General features: G+C 31.5%; 1 protein-coding gene across 17 annotated transcripts in view; it reads left to right on the top strand.

Annotated features, from left to right (window-relative positions):
• The window catches only part of LOC127711173 (ankyrin-1-like), a 145,332-nt gene that overhangs the window by 39,011 nt on the left and 91,604 nt on the right, over window positions 1–14,717 (top strand). For all 17 annotated transcript variants that reach the window (XM_052217125.1, XM_052217130.1, XM_052217141.1 and 14 more), the window contains exon 2: window positions 4,447–4,572. In XM_052217125.1, coding sequence (XP_052073085.1) covers window positions 4,518–4,572 — 55 coding nt within the window. In that variant the 5' untranslated portion in view covers window positions 4,447–4,517. The remainder of the gene's footprint in view (window positions 1–4,446; window positions 4,573–14,717) is intronic.

Genomic DNA, 14,717 nt, shown 5'->3' with positions numbered 1-14,717 from the left:
CAGAATAGGAAACAAAAGAAAATAAACAAAATGACAATAATACATAAATAACAACAGACTACTAGCAGTTACTGACATGCCAGCTCCAGACCTCAATTAAACTGATTGAAAGATTATGTCTTCATCATATGAATATCAGGCACAATCCCTCCTGTTAGGGGTTTAGTATTATACCATCATAAAATATATGAGAAGAACATAACCCGTGTCATGCCAACAACTGGTTTTAGTATAAATATATTTAATTCCGATGCAAAGACCCTATAAGTGATTCAATATTAAAGCCAAAATATGCAATCTTTAATGACCTGACAACAGTATCGTAACTATATCCCTTCTTAATAAGTCTGTTTAAAGGTTTTGTTAGCTTTTGAAGTGAATACTGACATTTTTGTGCTTTGTAAAGAATATTACCATAAAAGATTGGATGTGAAATACCTGAACGTATAAGATGTCTGCATGTTGAGTTATATTTACGAATGATGTCCCTATACCGATGATAAAATTTAGTAAATGTTTTGACTAGTTTATGATATCGAAAACCCTGGTGTAATAATTTTTCAGTAATACATAAATTTCTCTCGCTAAAATCTAATACGTTGTTACATACACAAGCGAATTGTACAAGTTGAGATATATAAACACCATAAGATGGTGACAAGGGAACGTCACCATCTAAAAATGGATAATTAACGATAGGAAATGAAAAATCATCTCTTTTATCATAAATTTTTGTATTAAGCTTCCAGTTAATGATATAGATATCAAGATCGAGGAAAGGACAGTGGTCATTGTTAGTATTAGCTTTATTTTAAGTAAGTTCAACAGGATAAATTTCTTTAGTATACATACTGAAGTCATCATTATTGAGAGCCAATATATCATCCAAATATCTAAAAGTATTGTTAAATTTTTGTATCAGATGTTGTTTCGATGGGTCTTTGCTGATTTTAGTCATAAATTGTAACTCATAACAATACAAAAACTGGTCCGCAATAAGTTGTGCACAGTTAGTCCCCATTGGAATTCCGATAACTTAACGATATACGGAATCTCCAAAGCGAACAAAAATGTTATCAAGTAAAAATTCAAGTGCAGATATAGTATCAAAGCATGTCCAATTGACATAGCTCTTTTGGTTGTTGCTACTAAAAAATGACCTAAAAGAGTTTGAACATATGTATTCGCATTCCGACTTTTTAAATGCCCATTTAATTAGGTGTGTGAATTTTTTCTTAATAAGAATATGAGGCAAAGTGGTATATAGGGTAGAAAAATCAAAACTTTGAACAGATTCAAAATCAGTTCACCAATATATGCATGCAATTTATCAAGTACTTCCAACGAGTTTTTGACACTCCAAAAGTAGTTAATTCCACTATTTTCAAAGGCCTTATTTGAACAATTTATTATCAGGTTTTTGATTGTACCAAGTGTACTAGTAAGTAGAATAGACAATTTAGTAGTGGAACAATGACTTGAAGACGAAATAAATCTATATTTGTAAGGTGATTTGTGTAGCTTCGGAAGCCAGTACATAGTTGGGACTTTCATTGTATTTGGTTCTGCTTGTAAAGAAGTAGCTAATAGTTTATGTTTGTTACAGATATCGTTTTCTGAAAATGAAGTCAGTTGGAATGTTGGTGAATTCGTGATTTCCTTTTGCAGAACCTCAATGTAAAATTTACGTCAAACTATAATGATATTATTAGCAGCTTTATCAGCCGGGACAAAAACAAATTCCTTGGCTAGTTCTTTTAGTTTATGTTTGATACGAGAAATAGGATTTTTATGGTTGTTGTTAAGGTTAAAATGTTCTTTAAAATGTTGTATACGTATATCAACTATCTTCATTACTGAATTAAAAAAAGAGTCCAAAGATTTTTTGTCAGCTTTTTCCCGTTTTATCCATTTCAAACAGTAAGCACGAAGTGAGTCGTGGATGATATTACGACACTCATTCCAATTAATAATTGACGGGGGACGATATTTAGGTCCTTTACTGAGGAATGATTTTAACTCTCGGTCGCGAACGATGTTAAGGTCTCCTGTTATAACATGGGAAATGGGGCCATAAGTGTATTCGAAATTACTACATTTACATGACTGAGGTGTATTTTCACTGATATTTACATCTTTACAGACTTGGCTATAATTAAACACAAATGTTCGGGTAGATTTCCTGTAAATATAACAAATAAGAGGGAGTTCAGTATTATCAAAATATCAAGGAATTTGTTCTTTAACAGAATGTTCGTTAAAAATACCGGCAATATTTACAAAATCAAAACCTTTATTGACATACTTTATTTTAATAAAATGTTTTTTATGATCTTCAGGGCGATCAATTTTGGGAAACAGTTTAGAATAACAATATGCCATTATAATTTGAACGATTTCATATTTAGGACTGCAATATGAAATTGTGTTGCAATCCTCTAAAATTTTATTTAATTTATTTATAGGTAAAGAACAGAGCTTGGTTAATAGGTAATGTCTGCCGTTGTTTTTTGAAATAGAAATTAGGTCCGAAATATTTGTATGGTTGGTCCGAAATTTTCTTTGATTGCGATTTTTTCTTCGCCCATGAGAACGGTTTTTACGAACAGTTTTAGAAACTATATCCAAAATGTTAACAGAATCGGTTCTTGATATATTACCAATTCCCATGATATTATCATTTAGACCGAGAGGGTAGACTGTCTGTAATTTTTTAATCCAATTTAATTCAATCATACATCATAAAAGTCTTAAAATATAAAATGACATAAATAGTCATGGCTAAAATTAATATTAATTAATAGTAACTGCTAAAAATAAATTGACAGCTAATCACCTCAAGACAATCATCATTTCTTAATACATAATTTACAAGCAGTGTAAGAGAGGTAATCAAACATTGTTCTTTAAAATTGATTTCGATTACCTCCCTTACACTACTTTTAAATTGTCTCAATTGTCCTTTAACCAGAGAAACCCTTGTTTTTCCCCTTTTTTTGCCCATAATTCCTAAATGGTTTGAGCCATAACCCCCAAAGTCAATCCTAACCATCCCTTTGTAGTATGTAAACTTGTGGTAAAATTTCAGAGAGATTCATACACTTTAACACAAGTTATTGTCTGGAAACTACAAAAATGCTTATTTGGGCCCCTTTTTTGGCCCCTATTTCCTAAACAGTTGGGACCATAACCCCAAAATCAATCCCAACTTTCCTTTAGTGGTTATAAACCTTGTGTTAAAATTTCATTGATTTCTATTTACCTATACTAAAGTTATTATCCGGAAACCATCTGTCTTCGGACGACGCCGACGCTGACCACGACGACAACAACAACATGATACCAATATACGACTAAAAATTTTTTAATTTTTGCGATCGTATAAAAACTGCTGAATTTTTAGTTTCTGTTCTCTACTTAAGTTAGCCTCAACCAAATGTTATGAGACTTACACACAATGCTAATTACCACAAAACTCAGATCAAGTTCAAATTTGGGTAGCGTCACTCTTACCGTTCTTCAGTTATGTCCCTTTATAACTATATGATATGCAAGTGGGGGCATCATCTGTGTCCACATGTGGACACTATCCACATTTATTGGATAATATATTGGTAATTCTGACATGTCTGAGGCCTTTTGAAAAAAACCACAATAATGTTTGAATATTTTATTTTATATTTTCATCAATAAACATGAAGACTAATGAGAATCGTAACATACAGTTATGGTTGATAATTTGTTTTAAAAGTAAAACATTGCATCAGTTAGTCATAACATTTAAAACAACAACTTTGGGACATATTTATATCATGTATATTAATAGCTGCTAAGGTTATATATAGCTATTGATGCAAATAATCCAATATAATGATAGCAGGAAAAATAATATCTGATATCTTGCAAGTTTCCTTCAATGTTAGTTGTTTTATTGATAAACATAATTGTTTTCAATTCAATGCAGAATTTGATTTGAGATGAGTTGTTATTTCATATTTTCAATTAATATGAAACTACCGGTATAAGAAAATGTGGTATCATTGCAAATATGAGACAACTGACCATAAAAGCTCAAATGATATGGATGTATTATTATTAGTTATTGAAGTCGAAGCCAATTACAACTAGTAAATATATCATGTTTTCCAGACTAAAAAAAATAAATCAGTACGTACACATCCTATGGATTTAGTGAAAAGATGTAATTAACAGTCTGAGAAAAACGTGATCATACTAAATAAAACAATTAGAAGATACCAAGTGTGTATTTGCAAAAAAGTTTTATAATGAAGGAGAAATCCATGTCCAAAGACAATAAGCCAAATTACAGTCTAAAACTTACTACTCAAAACAAGACTATTACACAACATTTATAACTTTTAATACCATAAGCTTGGATTCAACTCAGATGTATTATATACAGTTTACTTAGATTTATTTTTATAGAAAAAGAAACAAGCTGTTGAATAAATCTTATAGAAAACACCTGCTGTTGAATATTGTATCATCACAGAGATATGAAGTATTTGTTGCCGTTGGTGATTCTAATTTATAACTGTCTAATGATACAAGGTAAGTAAAAGATTAATGTATATATGTAATAAGGTAGTTTTTGTATTCAAAAGTTTTATTTGTCATTTTTGGAAAATATTTTATTTTGATATTATTACAAGCATGACAAGTGTGGACACAGATCAATGTGGATAGTATGTATGGATGTTTGACAGTGTTTCATGTTGACATAGAGTTCTATATATATTAAACTGTGTTGCACAATGACAGCTTTACTGAGCCAAACACTTAACGTTAGCAGTATTGTTTATTTAATACTTTGTTTTAATGTTCAAGACTGTCATGGAGACACTAATTGCATTGATTACTAAATGATTATGATAAAATATGTTCTACACCTTTGATTTAGGATACATTTGTAGCTAGGAGAGGAACACAAAGTCCATTTCTTCATGATGTGATTTTTTATATGGGAGATGGTATTGGAGAACATGCATGCATGTACTATTTGTATTGTTATATTTATGTTTCTTTGTGGTGGATCTTCCCAGTACCATCAGTAAAATATTTCATTTAAATGTCAAAATTGTTTCTCAGATTAGAAGATATTTAATTGTGCGAATATGTTCTATTTATCTAAAAAGTTATAGAATTTAAAATGAAAAAGGTATTGCAAAAATATTCTTGTTCCAAGATTTTTTTGTTATATGAATACAAATATTAGTGAAGCCAGTACAGTATTAAGCTAGTTTTGTTGTGGTATGAAAGTGCTGTTATTAACATTTACTGTTAATTCACACAATTTGACAAATTGACAAATGAATGATAGATGTTGAACAATGAAATATAATTTTAGAAATCAATTAGGGCAGAAAGGTCCTTTTTTACAATACTGAATGACACTTACATCTACTCAGGACTCTGTTATCAGTAGGCAGTGCAGAAGTTTAAAAAAGTGTAACAAAATCACCTAGCATCATATTCATGTTCATGATATTGCTAGTAGCACGAGGATCTGAAGTCCTGAAACAAAAAACCTTTAATTTTATATCATATTTTCAGTATACATGTACGGTATAAATGGTATAAATGGGGAACACCGGTTAAAACTTTCACAAAGTTGTGGTAAAATGATTCGGTACCTAAATTGCTTCATGCACAAATTGATATAGGCTGAGTACCCCTCTGTTTAATATGAGATCATACATCCACCTAATCATAGTAAACTGAAAAACAAACAATCAAAACTATAAAATGTTATTAGACTGTCACTTATCACTTATCAGTGTCTATAGCTATTTACCATCAAAACTGAATCAATAATATAATACTCAGATTGATGTCCCTCTCTAATGTCCAAATGAAATAAGATTCCTAATCTATCACCAATTAAATACCCCTCTAATCATGCTCATGGACAGCTATTTGATGTTTTCAAATCAATGCCCCAAAATATTGGCTTCTCTAATTGACATCCTTTTTACAGACTAGCCGCAATGAAATCACAGTTTTAGTAAATGGTAGGTGGAACATTAACATGCTAAAACTCAAAAAATTTTAAATGTTATATTTTAAATCTTGCAAATACATGTAATTACATATTTTTATTAGTACAACTCTTTTCAATAATTAACTTTTACAAAAATCTTCTCCTCTGAAACTACTGGGCCAAATTTAACCAAACTTGGCCACAATGATCATTGAGGTATCTAGTTTAAAAAAAATGTGTCAGGTGACCCGGCCAACCAACCAAGATGGCCGCCATGGCTAAAAATAGAACATAGGGGTAAAATGTAGATTTTGGCTTATTTCTCTGAAACCAAATTAAATCATTTCTGCATTTGCTGTTCTAAAAAAGGAAAGGAGAAAATGTAGCCTTTTAAACTTATAGAGGGGGAGGGGAACAGGGATTAATTATGTTTGAAACAACTTTTCTAAAGGATGGATCAACTTTTCAATATTGACAATAAATAATTAAGATTGAAGTCCATCTGGGAACAGTATATCTGTATTATATAGATTCCAAATTGTGGACAAACCCAACATCAAATTATGATAATGTTCTATGATAGGATATCAAATTAAAAGACAGACAGTAAATTACAATGCAGAGACGAATTAATTGTCGCAAAGGTGATACAATCAAATAAGTCTTTCCTGCATACATCATGTACATGTCATGTGTAAAATGGGATATACCATTTTCAGGGCTGTACTGTCCTTCATATTTAGGCCAATTGCACACAGCAAAATATAAAGAACATGTTTACTTTATATAATGTTTCTTTATTAAGGAAGTTTATCAGCAAATCAAACTTAGTAACATACCTTAATTGTACATGTATGTTACTTAATAACTCGACTCGGAATGTAAACAATCCCTAAAATATATGGTCAGATCATGTTTACTTATGTCATATGTTTTCGTACTATGTATGCTTTTTCAATGGAAATCGTGACATCATAATGCATTCTTAATAGAACAAAAACTCATGAGACGAGGATAATGTATATAAAATCCTCTATAGCGATTTTTATAAAGCCTTTAAAGGTGAAAGACGTAGAATTCACGAAATTTACAGAGATTCCGTTGATTTTATCAGTTGAATAGACAGAAATGAGATTAAATATACATACATGTACACAAAGGTCTATTAGACAGTTGAAGTGTAAACAGTAATTCAGTTTTATTTGTTGGTTGATACAGACATACAATACATTATTGTATTAACCTCATGTTACAAATTTACAGTTTATGAATGTAATTATAGATTATCGTTGGTCATCTATTTTCTCGCTTGAGCCGGTACGGCGAAAGTGAGAATAGCAATCGAGTTGAGATGACCAATGATAATCTGTTTATTGCTATTTTACCTATGAAGACGTTGTTAATTTCATTGACAACGGCACATGCGCCCTTAGTTTCTAGCGATAATTTTTCATATCACTCTACTGTGCTGAGAAAGGAAATTTTCAGTCAGTAAGATCAAAGGAAAATTTCGTAAAATATCGATAATAATATTTCTATATAAATTATAGATAATACTGAAGAATGTTCTGGTATCTTTATGAATTTTCCCATTTGATCTTTTTATTATTGAAAACGGCATAAAAAATCATCCCATTATCTTTGGTTGCTATAATAAGACGCTTTACCTGTACAGTTGTTGCTAGGGTGCTCTTTGAGGTCTGCATTAAACCGTAGTATAAATACTGGGTAGCTATACAGTTTAAGTTGTTACTGACCTTGCAAGGGCTGCAAAGCCAGTCAAGGTCGTTAAAAACATCCATCGTCATCAAAGTTGTCATTTGTACAGAAGACGTTTAAGGAAGAAGATCAGGAAAGCAGGAGAGTGAAGAGTTAAAAGCAGGATTAGTTAAATAGTAAAGTGTTTGAAACCTGCTGACAGGATATAGAAAGGCTGAAACACTTGGTTCGGTACAAATTTCCAAACTGGTGCTAGGGTTTAACGTTACACATCTCTCACTATTGCAGTTAGTGTTTGCTGTTAAACCATACCTTTGTGCTACCCTGTTGTTCCAACAGTTATAGACATATATTTAAATAAAGTTTCATACCACTTCAAATAGTTTCCATACATTTGTTTTAATAGGTTCTATACATTAAGGTTTCAGCCCAGTTTCGTACATTTAGGTTTCTGCCTATTTCCAAACATTTGGTTTGAACGAATATCAGACTGAAAGGGTTTTAAACAGTTTTGATTTACCAGGTTCGGGTTAAGTTGATAGGTGTTGAAATTCACTTTAAATAGTATTTAATTGACTTTAGAAATTTTGCATTGCTCTTCAAATCCCAGGAAACTGGTACACATCATAAACTCGAGGATAAATATATTAAAACGCCCTGTTCGGTTGCACGTTACACTCTTCTCATGGGTTTCTGTACTATTAAGAATGCAGTGATGTGATATTTTCCACTGAAAAAGCATGCATAGCATAGAATGTAGTACAAATTCATATGACCAGAGATACATTAAGGCCTTTCCCCTCCGCCCCTTTTCCCGTTCATAAATGTAACATATACATATATCCTAAATAAACTGCTCAACTGGGCGCAGCTTGATACGACCGCAGAGGTCGAACCCTGAACAGTTGGGGCAAGTATGGACACAACATTCAAGCTTGATACAGCTTATAGGTTTCTGACACAGAATGAATGTGGTCTAAGAACTTAAAATTTTATAATTTACCTATTATGGTCCAATATCCAAAATCTAAATACATGGTTAGATTCAGCATATCAAAGAATCCACAGAATTCAATTTTTGATGAAATAAATCAAAGTTTTATTTTGGACCCTTTTGACCTCAATGTGGACCAATTTGATAACGGGGCCCAAAAATCAAAATACATTGTTAGATTCAGCATATCAAAGAAGCCCATATATTCAATTTTTGTTGAAATCAAACAAAGTTTAATTTTGGACCCCAGCTTGGACCAACTTGAAAACTGGGCCCATAATCAAAAATCTAAACACATGTTTAGATTCAGCATATCAAAGAACCCCAAGAATTCAATTTTTGTTAAAATCAAACTGAGTTTAATTTTGGACCCTTTGGACCTTAATGTAGACCAATTTAAAAAACGGGACCAAAATTAAAAATCTAAATACACGGTTAGATTTGGCATATCAAAGAACCCACCTAAATTCAATTTTTGATGAAATCAAACAAAGTTTAATTTTGGACCCTTTTGACCTCAATATGAACCAATTTGATAGCAGGGCCCACAAATAAAAAATCTAAATACATGGTTAGATTCAGCATATCAAAGAACCCCTCATATTCAATTTTTGTTGAAATCAAACAAAGTTTAATTTTGGACCCCAACTTGGACCAACTTGAAAACTGGGCCCAAAATCAAAAATCTAAATACATGTTTAGATTCAGCATATCAAAGAACCCCATATATTCAATTTTTGTTAAAATCAAACTAAGTTTAATTTTGGACCCTTTGGACCTTAATGTAGACCAATTTGAAAACTGGACCCAAAATTAAAAATCTAAATACACAGTTAGATTCGGCATAACAAATAAATAAATGTGGTCAAAGATTTTACAAATCTAATGCGCCATACTGTGCAATTAAAGATTACTTCTTGAAATTTTTCAATATTTGAAATTTGAATAAAAAATAATATTTGAAGAATAATTCTTTTTAATTTCTGAAATCTGAAATGAGAAAAAAATTGACCCCCCACAATTTCTTTTTACCCCCCCCCCCTTTTTCCCCAAAAAAATTCTTTCCCTCAAGATATGGTCATAATCTCAATTCAAATTTCCAATGGAGTTGGCAACCATAATTACCCATTTAAATTTACCATAGTGCTAACTTAATCTATTTTATAATAGAATTAAAAATATAGTGTCAAATCTTTCATATGGATTTTTTTGTAAAAAAAAAAGATGCAACATTTGCAGATATTTTTACTGGTCTTCCTTTATAAATATGCATTTCTTTAAACATAATTTAAAAGCAGTGTAAGGGAAGTAACCAAAACGTTGTATTTGGATTACCTCCCTTACACTGTTTTAAATTATCTTTATTGTTCATTAACCATTACTTTATGCATAATTTAAAAGCAGTGTAAGGGAGATAATTTCAATGATGTATTTGATTTATCTCCCTTACACTGCTTTAAATTATGTTTTGTATTAAAGTATTTGTCCATTAACCAGGACAACCTTGTTTTCCCCCTTTTTTGCCCCTAATTCCTAAACGGTTTGAGCCATAACCCCCCAAAGCAAATCCTAACCATCCCTTTGTGGTATGGAAACTTGTGGTATAATTTCAGAGAGATCCATACACCGTTCCACAAGTTATTGTCTGGAAACTAGAAAATGCTTATTTTTGGCCCCTTTTTGGCCCCTAATTCATTAACTGTTGGTACCATAACCTCCAAAATCAATCCCAACCTTCCTTTTGTGGTATTTAACCTTATGGTCAAATTTCAAAAAGATCCATTCACTTAAACTAAAGTTAGAGTGCGAAAACCAATGACCAATAGACAAATCTGACAACCTGTTTGTGGGTTGCTGCCCCTGAATTGATAATTTTAAGGAAATTTTGCCGTTTTTGGTTATTATCTTGAATATTATAATAGAAAGAGATAAACTGTAAACAGCAATAATGTTCAGCAAAGTAAGATCTACAAATAAGGTAACTTGACCAAAATGGTCAGTCGACCCCTTTAGGAGTTATTGCCCTTAATAGTCAATTTTTAACAATTTTTCGTAAATTTTTGTAATCTTTTACAAAAATCTTCTCCACTGAAACTACTAAGACAAATTTTACCAAACTTGTCCACAATCATCATTAGGGTATCTAGTTTAGGTAGCACTCCACAGTTAGGTGTGTAGTTTCGCATTTTGGCCCTGTGGATTTTTCAGATATGATAGCTAGTGTAGAATAAAATTCATTTTTGAATAGCTGAAGATTAAATAGCCTTCATAGTGGGTTTATAGGAACATCAAGATTATGTAATGTATATAATATGGGCTGTTTTCTGTATGACAGTCCGTATTTTCATATCCATACCAAATATTGGTCCGGCAATTATTGTAATGTTTTTTTCCAACTTTTTGTCGCACGAACTTTGCAATTAAATTTTACGAAAAAATGAGGCGAAAGCCACCCATTTTTTATTTGATCATTTGGTAGAATTATATCAACAGTTTCTGAAAAGGTATCACTGAATGGCATTGAAATTCTAGTTTGAACCAAATTTTGGGGGAATATGTGACATTTTTACCTCCCTTTTTGCAATATTTTATGGTAAATAAATGCAGAATGTTGCCATGGATACACAAAAAAGGAATTATATTTCACCATTTTAACTTTTAAAAATCAAAGCCAGGAATAGGAGATGATAAAACATTTTGTGGTTCAATTTTAATGTTTTTTTCTAACTGTGGAGTGCTACCTTAAAAAATGTGTCCGATGACCCCGCCTGCGAACCAAGATGGCCAACATGGCTAAAAAATAGTACATAGAGTAAAATGCAGTTTTTGGCTCATATCTCTGAAACCAAAGCATTTAGAGCAAATCTGACGAGGATAAAATTGTTCATTAGGTCAAGATCTATCTGCCCTGAAATTTTCAGACCAATCAGGCAACCCGTTGTTGAGTTGCTGCCCCTGAATTGGTAATTTTAAGAAAATTTTGCAGCTTTTGGTTATTATCTTGAATATTATTATAGATAGAGATAAACTGTAAACAGGAATAATGTACAGCAAAGTAAAATCTACAAGTAAGTCAACATGACCAAAATTGTCAATTGACCCCTTGAGGAGTTATTGCCCTTTATAGTCAATTTTTATACGACCGCAAAAAAATTTTGTGGTCGTATATTGGTATGACGTTGGCGTCGTCGTCGTCGTCCGAAGACACATTGGTTTTCGCACTCTAACTTTAGTTTAAGTGAATCGATCTTTTTGAAATTTGACCATAAGGTTAAATACCACAAAAGGAAGGTTGGGATCGATTTTGGGGGTTATGGTACCAACAGTTAAGGAATTAGGGGCCAAAAAGGGGCCAAAAATAAGCATTTTCTAGTTTCCAGACAATAACTGTGGAATGGTGTATGGATCTCTCTGAAATTATACTACAAGTTTCCATACCACAAAGAGATGGTTAGGATTTGCTTTGGGGGGTTATGGCTCAAACCGTTTAGGAATTAGGGGCAAAAAGGGGGAAAAACAAGGTTGTCCTGGTTAATGGACAAATACTTTAGTACAAAACATAATTTAAAGCAGTGTAAGGGAGATAAATCAAATACATCATTGAAATTATCTCCCTTACACTGCTTTTAAATTATGTATAAAGTAATGGTTAATGAACAATAAAGATAATTTAAAACAGTGTAAGGGAGGTAATCCAAATACAACGTTTTGGTTACTTCCCTTACACTGCTTTTGAATTATGTTTAAAGAAATGCATATTTATAAAGGAAGACCAGTAAAAATATCTGCAAATGTTGCATCTTTTTGTTTTACAAAAAAATCCATATGAAAGATTTGATACTGTATTTTTAATTCTATTATAAAATAGATTAAGTTAGCACTATGGTTAATTTAAATGGGTAATTATGGTTGCCAACTCCATTGGAAATTTGAATTGAGATTATGACCATATCTTGAGGGAAAGAATTTTTTGGGGGAAAAAGGGGGGGGGGGGGGATAAAAAGAAATTGTGGGGGGTCAATTTTTTCTCATTTCAGATTTCAGAAATTAAAAAGAATTATTCTTCAAATATTTTTTTTTTTTCAAATTTCAAATATTTAAAAATTTCAAGAAGTAATCTTTAATTGCACAGTATGGCGCATGAGATTTGTAAAATCTTTGATCACATTTATTCATTTGTTATGCCGAATCTAACAGTGTATTTAGATTTTTATTTTTGGGTCCAGTTTTCAAATTGGTCTACATTAAGGTCCAAAGGGTCCAAAATTAAACTTTGTATGATTTTAGCAAAAATTGAATATATGAGGTCCTTTGATATGCTGAATCTAAACATGTCTTTAGATTTTTGATTTTTGGCCCAGTTTTCAAGTTGGTCCAAATTGGGGTCCAAAATTAAACTTTGTTTGATTTCAACAAAAATTGAATATATGGGGTTCTTTGATATGCTGAATCTAACCATTTATTTAGATTTTTTATTTGTGGACCCCGTTATCAAATTGGTTCATATTGAGGTCAAAAGGGTCCAAAATTAAACTTTGTTTGATTTCATCTAAAATTGAATTATTGGGGTTCTTTGATATTCCAAATCTAACCGTGTATTTAGATTTTTAATTTTGGGTCCTGTTTTTTAAATTGGTCTACATTAAGGTCCAAAGGGTCCAAAATTAAACTTAGTTTGATTTTAACAAAAATTGAATTCTTGGGGTTCTTTGATATGCTGAATCTAAACATGTATTTAGATTTTTGATTATGGGCCCAGTTTTCAAGTTGGTCCAAATTGGGGTCCAAAATTAAACTTTGTTTGATTTCAACAAAAATTGAATATATGAGGTTCTTTGATATGCTGAATCTAACCATGTATTTAGATTTTTTATTTGTGGGCCCCGCTATCAAATTGGTTCATATTGAGGTCAAAAGGGTCCAAAATTAAACTTTGTTTGATTTCATCAAAAATTGAATTATTGGGGTTCTTCGATATGCCAAATCTAACCGTGTTTTTAGATTTTTAATTTTGGTCCCGTTTTTTAAATTGGTCTTCATTGAGGTCCAAAGGGTCCAAAATTAAACTTAGTTTGATTTTAACAAAAATTGAATTCTTGGGGTTCTTTCATATGCTGAATCTAAACATGTGTTTAGATTTTTGATTATGGGCCCAGTTTTCAAGTTGGTCCAAGTTGGGGTCCAAAATTAAACTTTTTTTGATTTCAACAAAAATTGAATATATGGGATTCTTTGATATGCTGATTCTAACCATGATTTAGATTTTTTATTTGTGTGCCCCGCTATCAAATTGGTTCATATTGACGTCAAAAGGGTCCAAAATTAAACTTCGTTTGATTTCATCAAAAATTGAATTATTGGGGTTCTTTGATATTCCAAATCTAACCGTGTATTTAGATTTTTAATTTTAAGTCCCGTTTTTTAAATTGGTCTACATTAAGGTCCAAAGGGTCCAAAATTAAACTTAGTTTGATTTTAGCAAAAATTGAATTCTTGGGGTTCTTTGATATGCTGAATCTAAACATGTGTTTAGATTTTTGATTATGGGCCCAGTTTTCAAGTTGGTCCAAATTGGGGTCCAAAATTAAACTTTGTTTGATTTCAACAAAAATTGAATATATGAGGTTCTTTGATATGCTGAATCTAACCATGTATTTAGATTTTTTATTTGTGGGCCCCGCTATCAAATTGGTTCATATTGAGGTCAAAAGGGTCCAAAATTAAACTTTGTTTGATTTCATCAAAAATTGAATTATTGGGGTTCTTCGATATGCCAAATCTAACCGTGTTTTTAGATTTTTAATTTTGGTCCCGTTTTTTAAATTGGTCTTCATTGAGGTCCAAAGGGTCCAAAATTAAACTTAGTTTGATTTTAACAAAAATTGAATTCTTGGGGTTCTTTCATATGCTGAATCTAAACATGTGTTTAGATTTTTGATTATGGGCCCAGTTTTCAAGTTGGTCCAAGTTGGGGTCCAAAATTAAACTTTTTTTGATTTCAAC

Source organism: Mytilus californianus, unplaced genomic scaffold (assembly GCF_021869535.1).
Source record: "Mytilus californianus isolate M0D057914Y unplaced genomic scaffold, xbMytCali1.0.p SCAF_8, whole genome shotgun sequence".
NCBI classification, from domain to species: Eukaryota; Metazoa; Mollusca; class Bivalvia; order Mytilida; family Mytilidae; genus Mytilus; species Mytilus californianus.
This window is presented reverse-complemented; position numbering and strand designations above follow the sequence as displayed.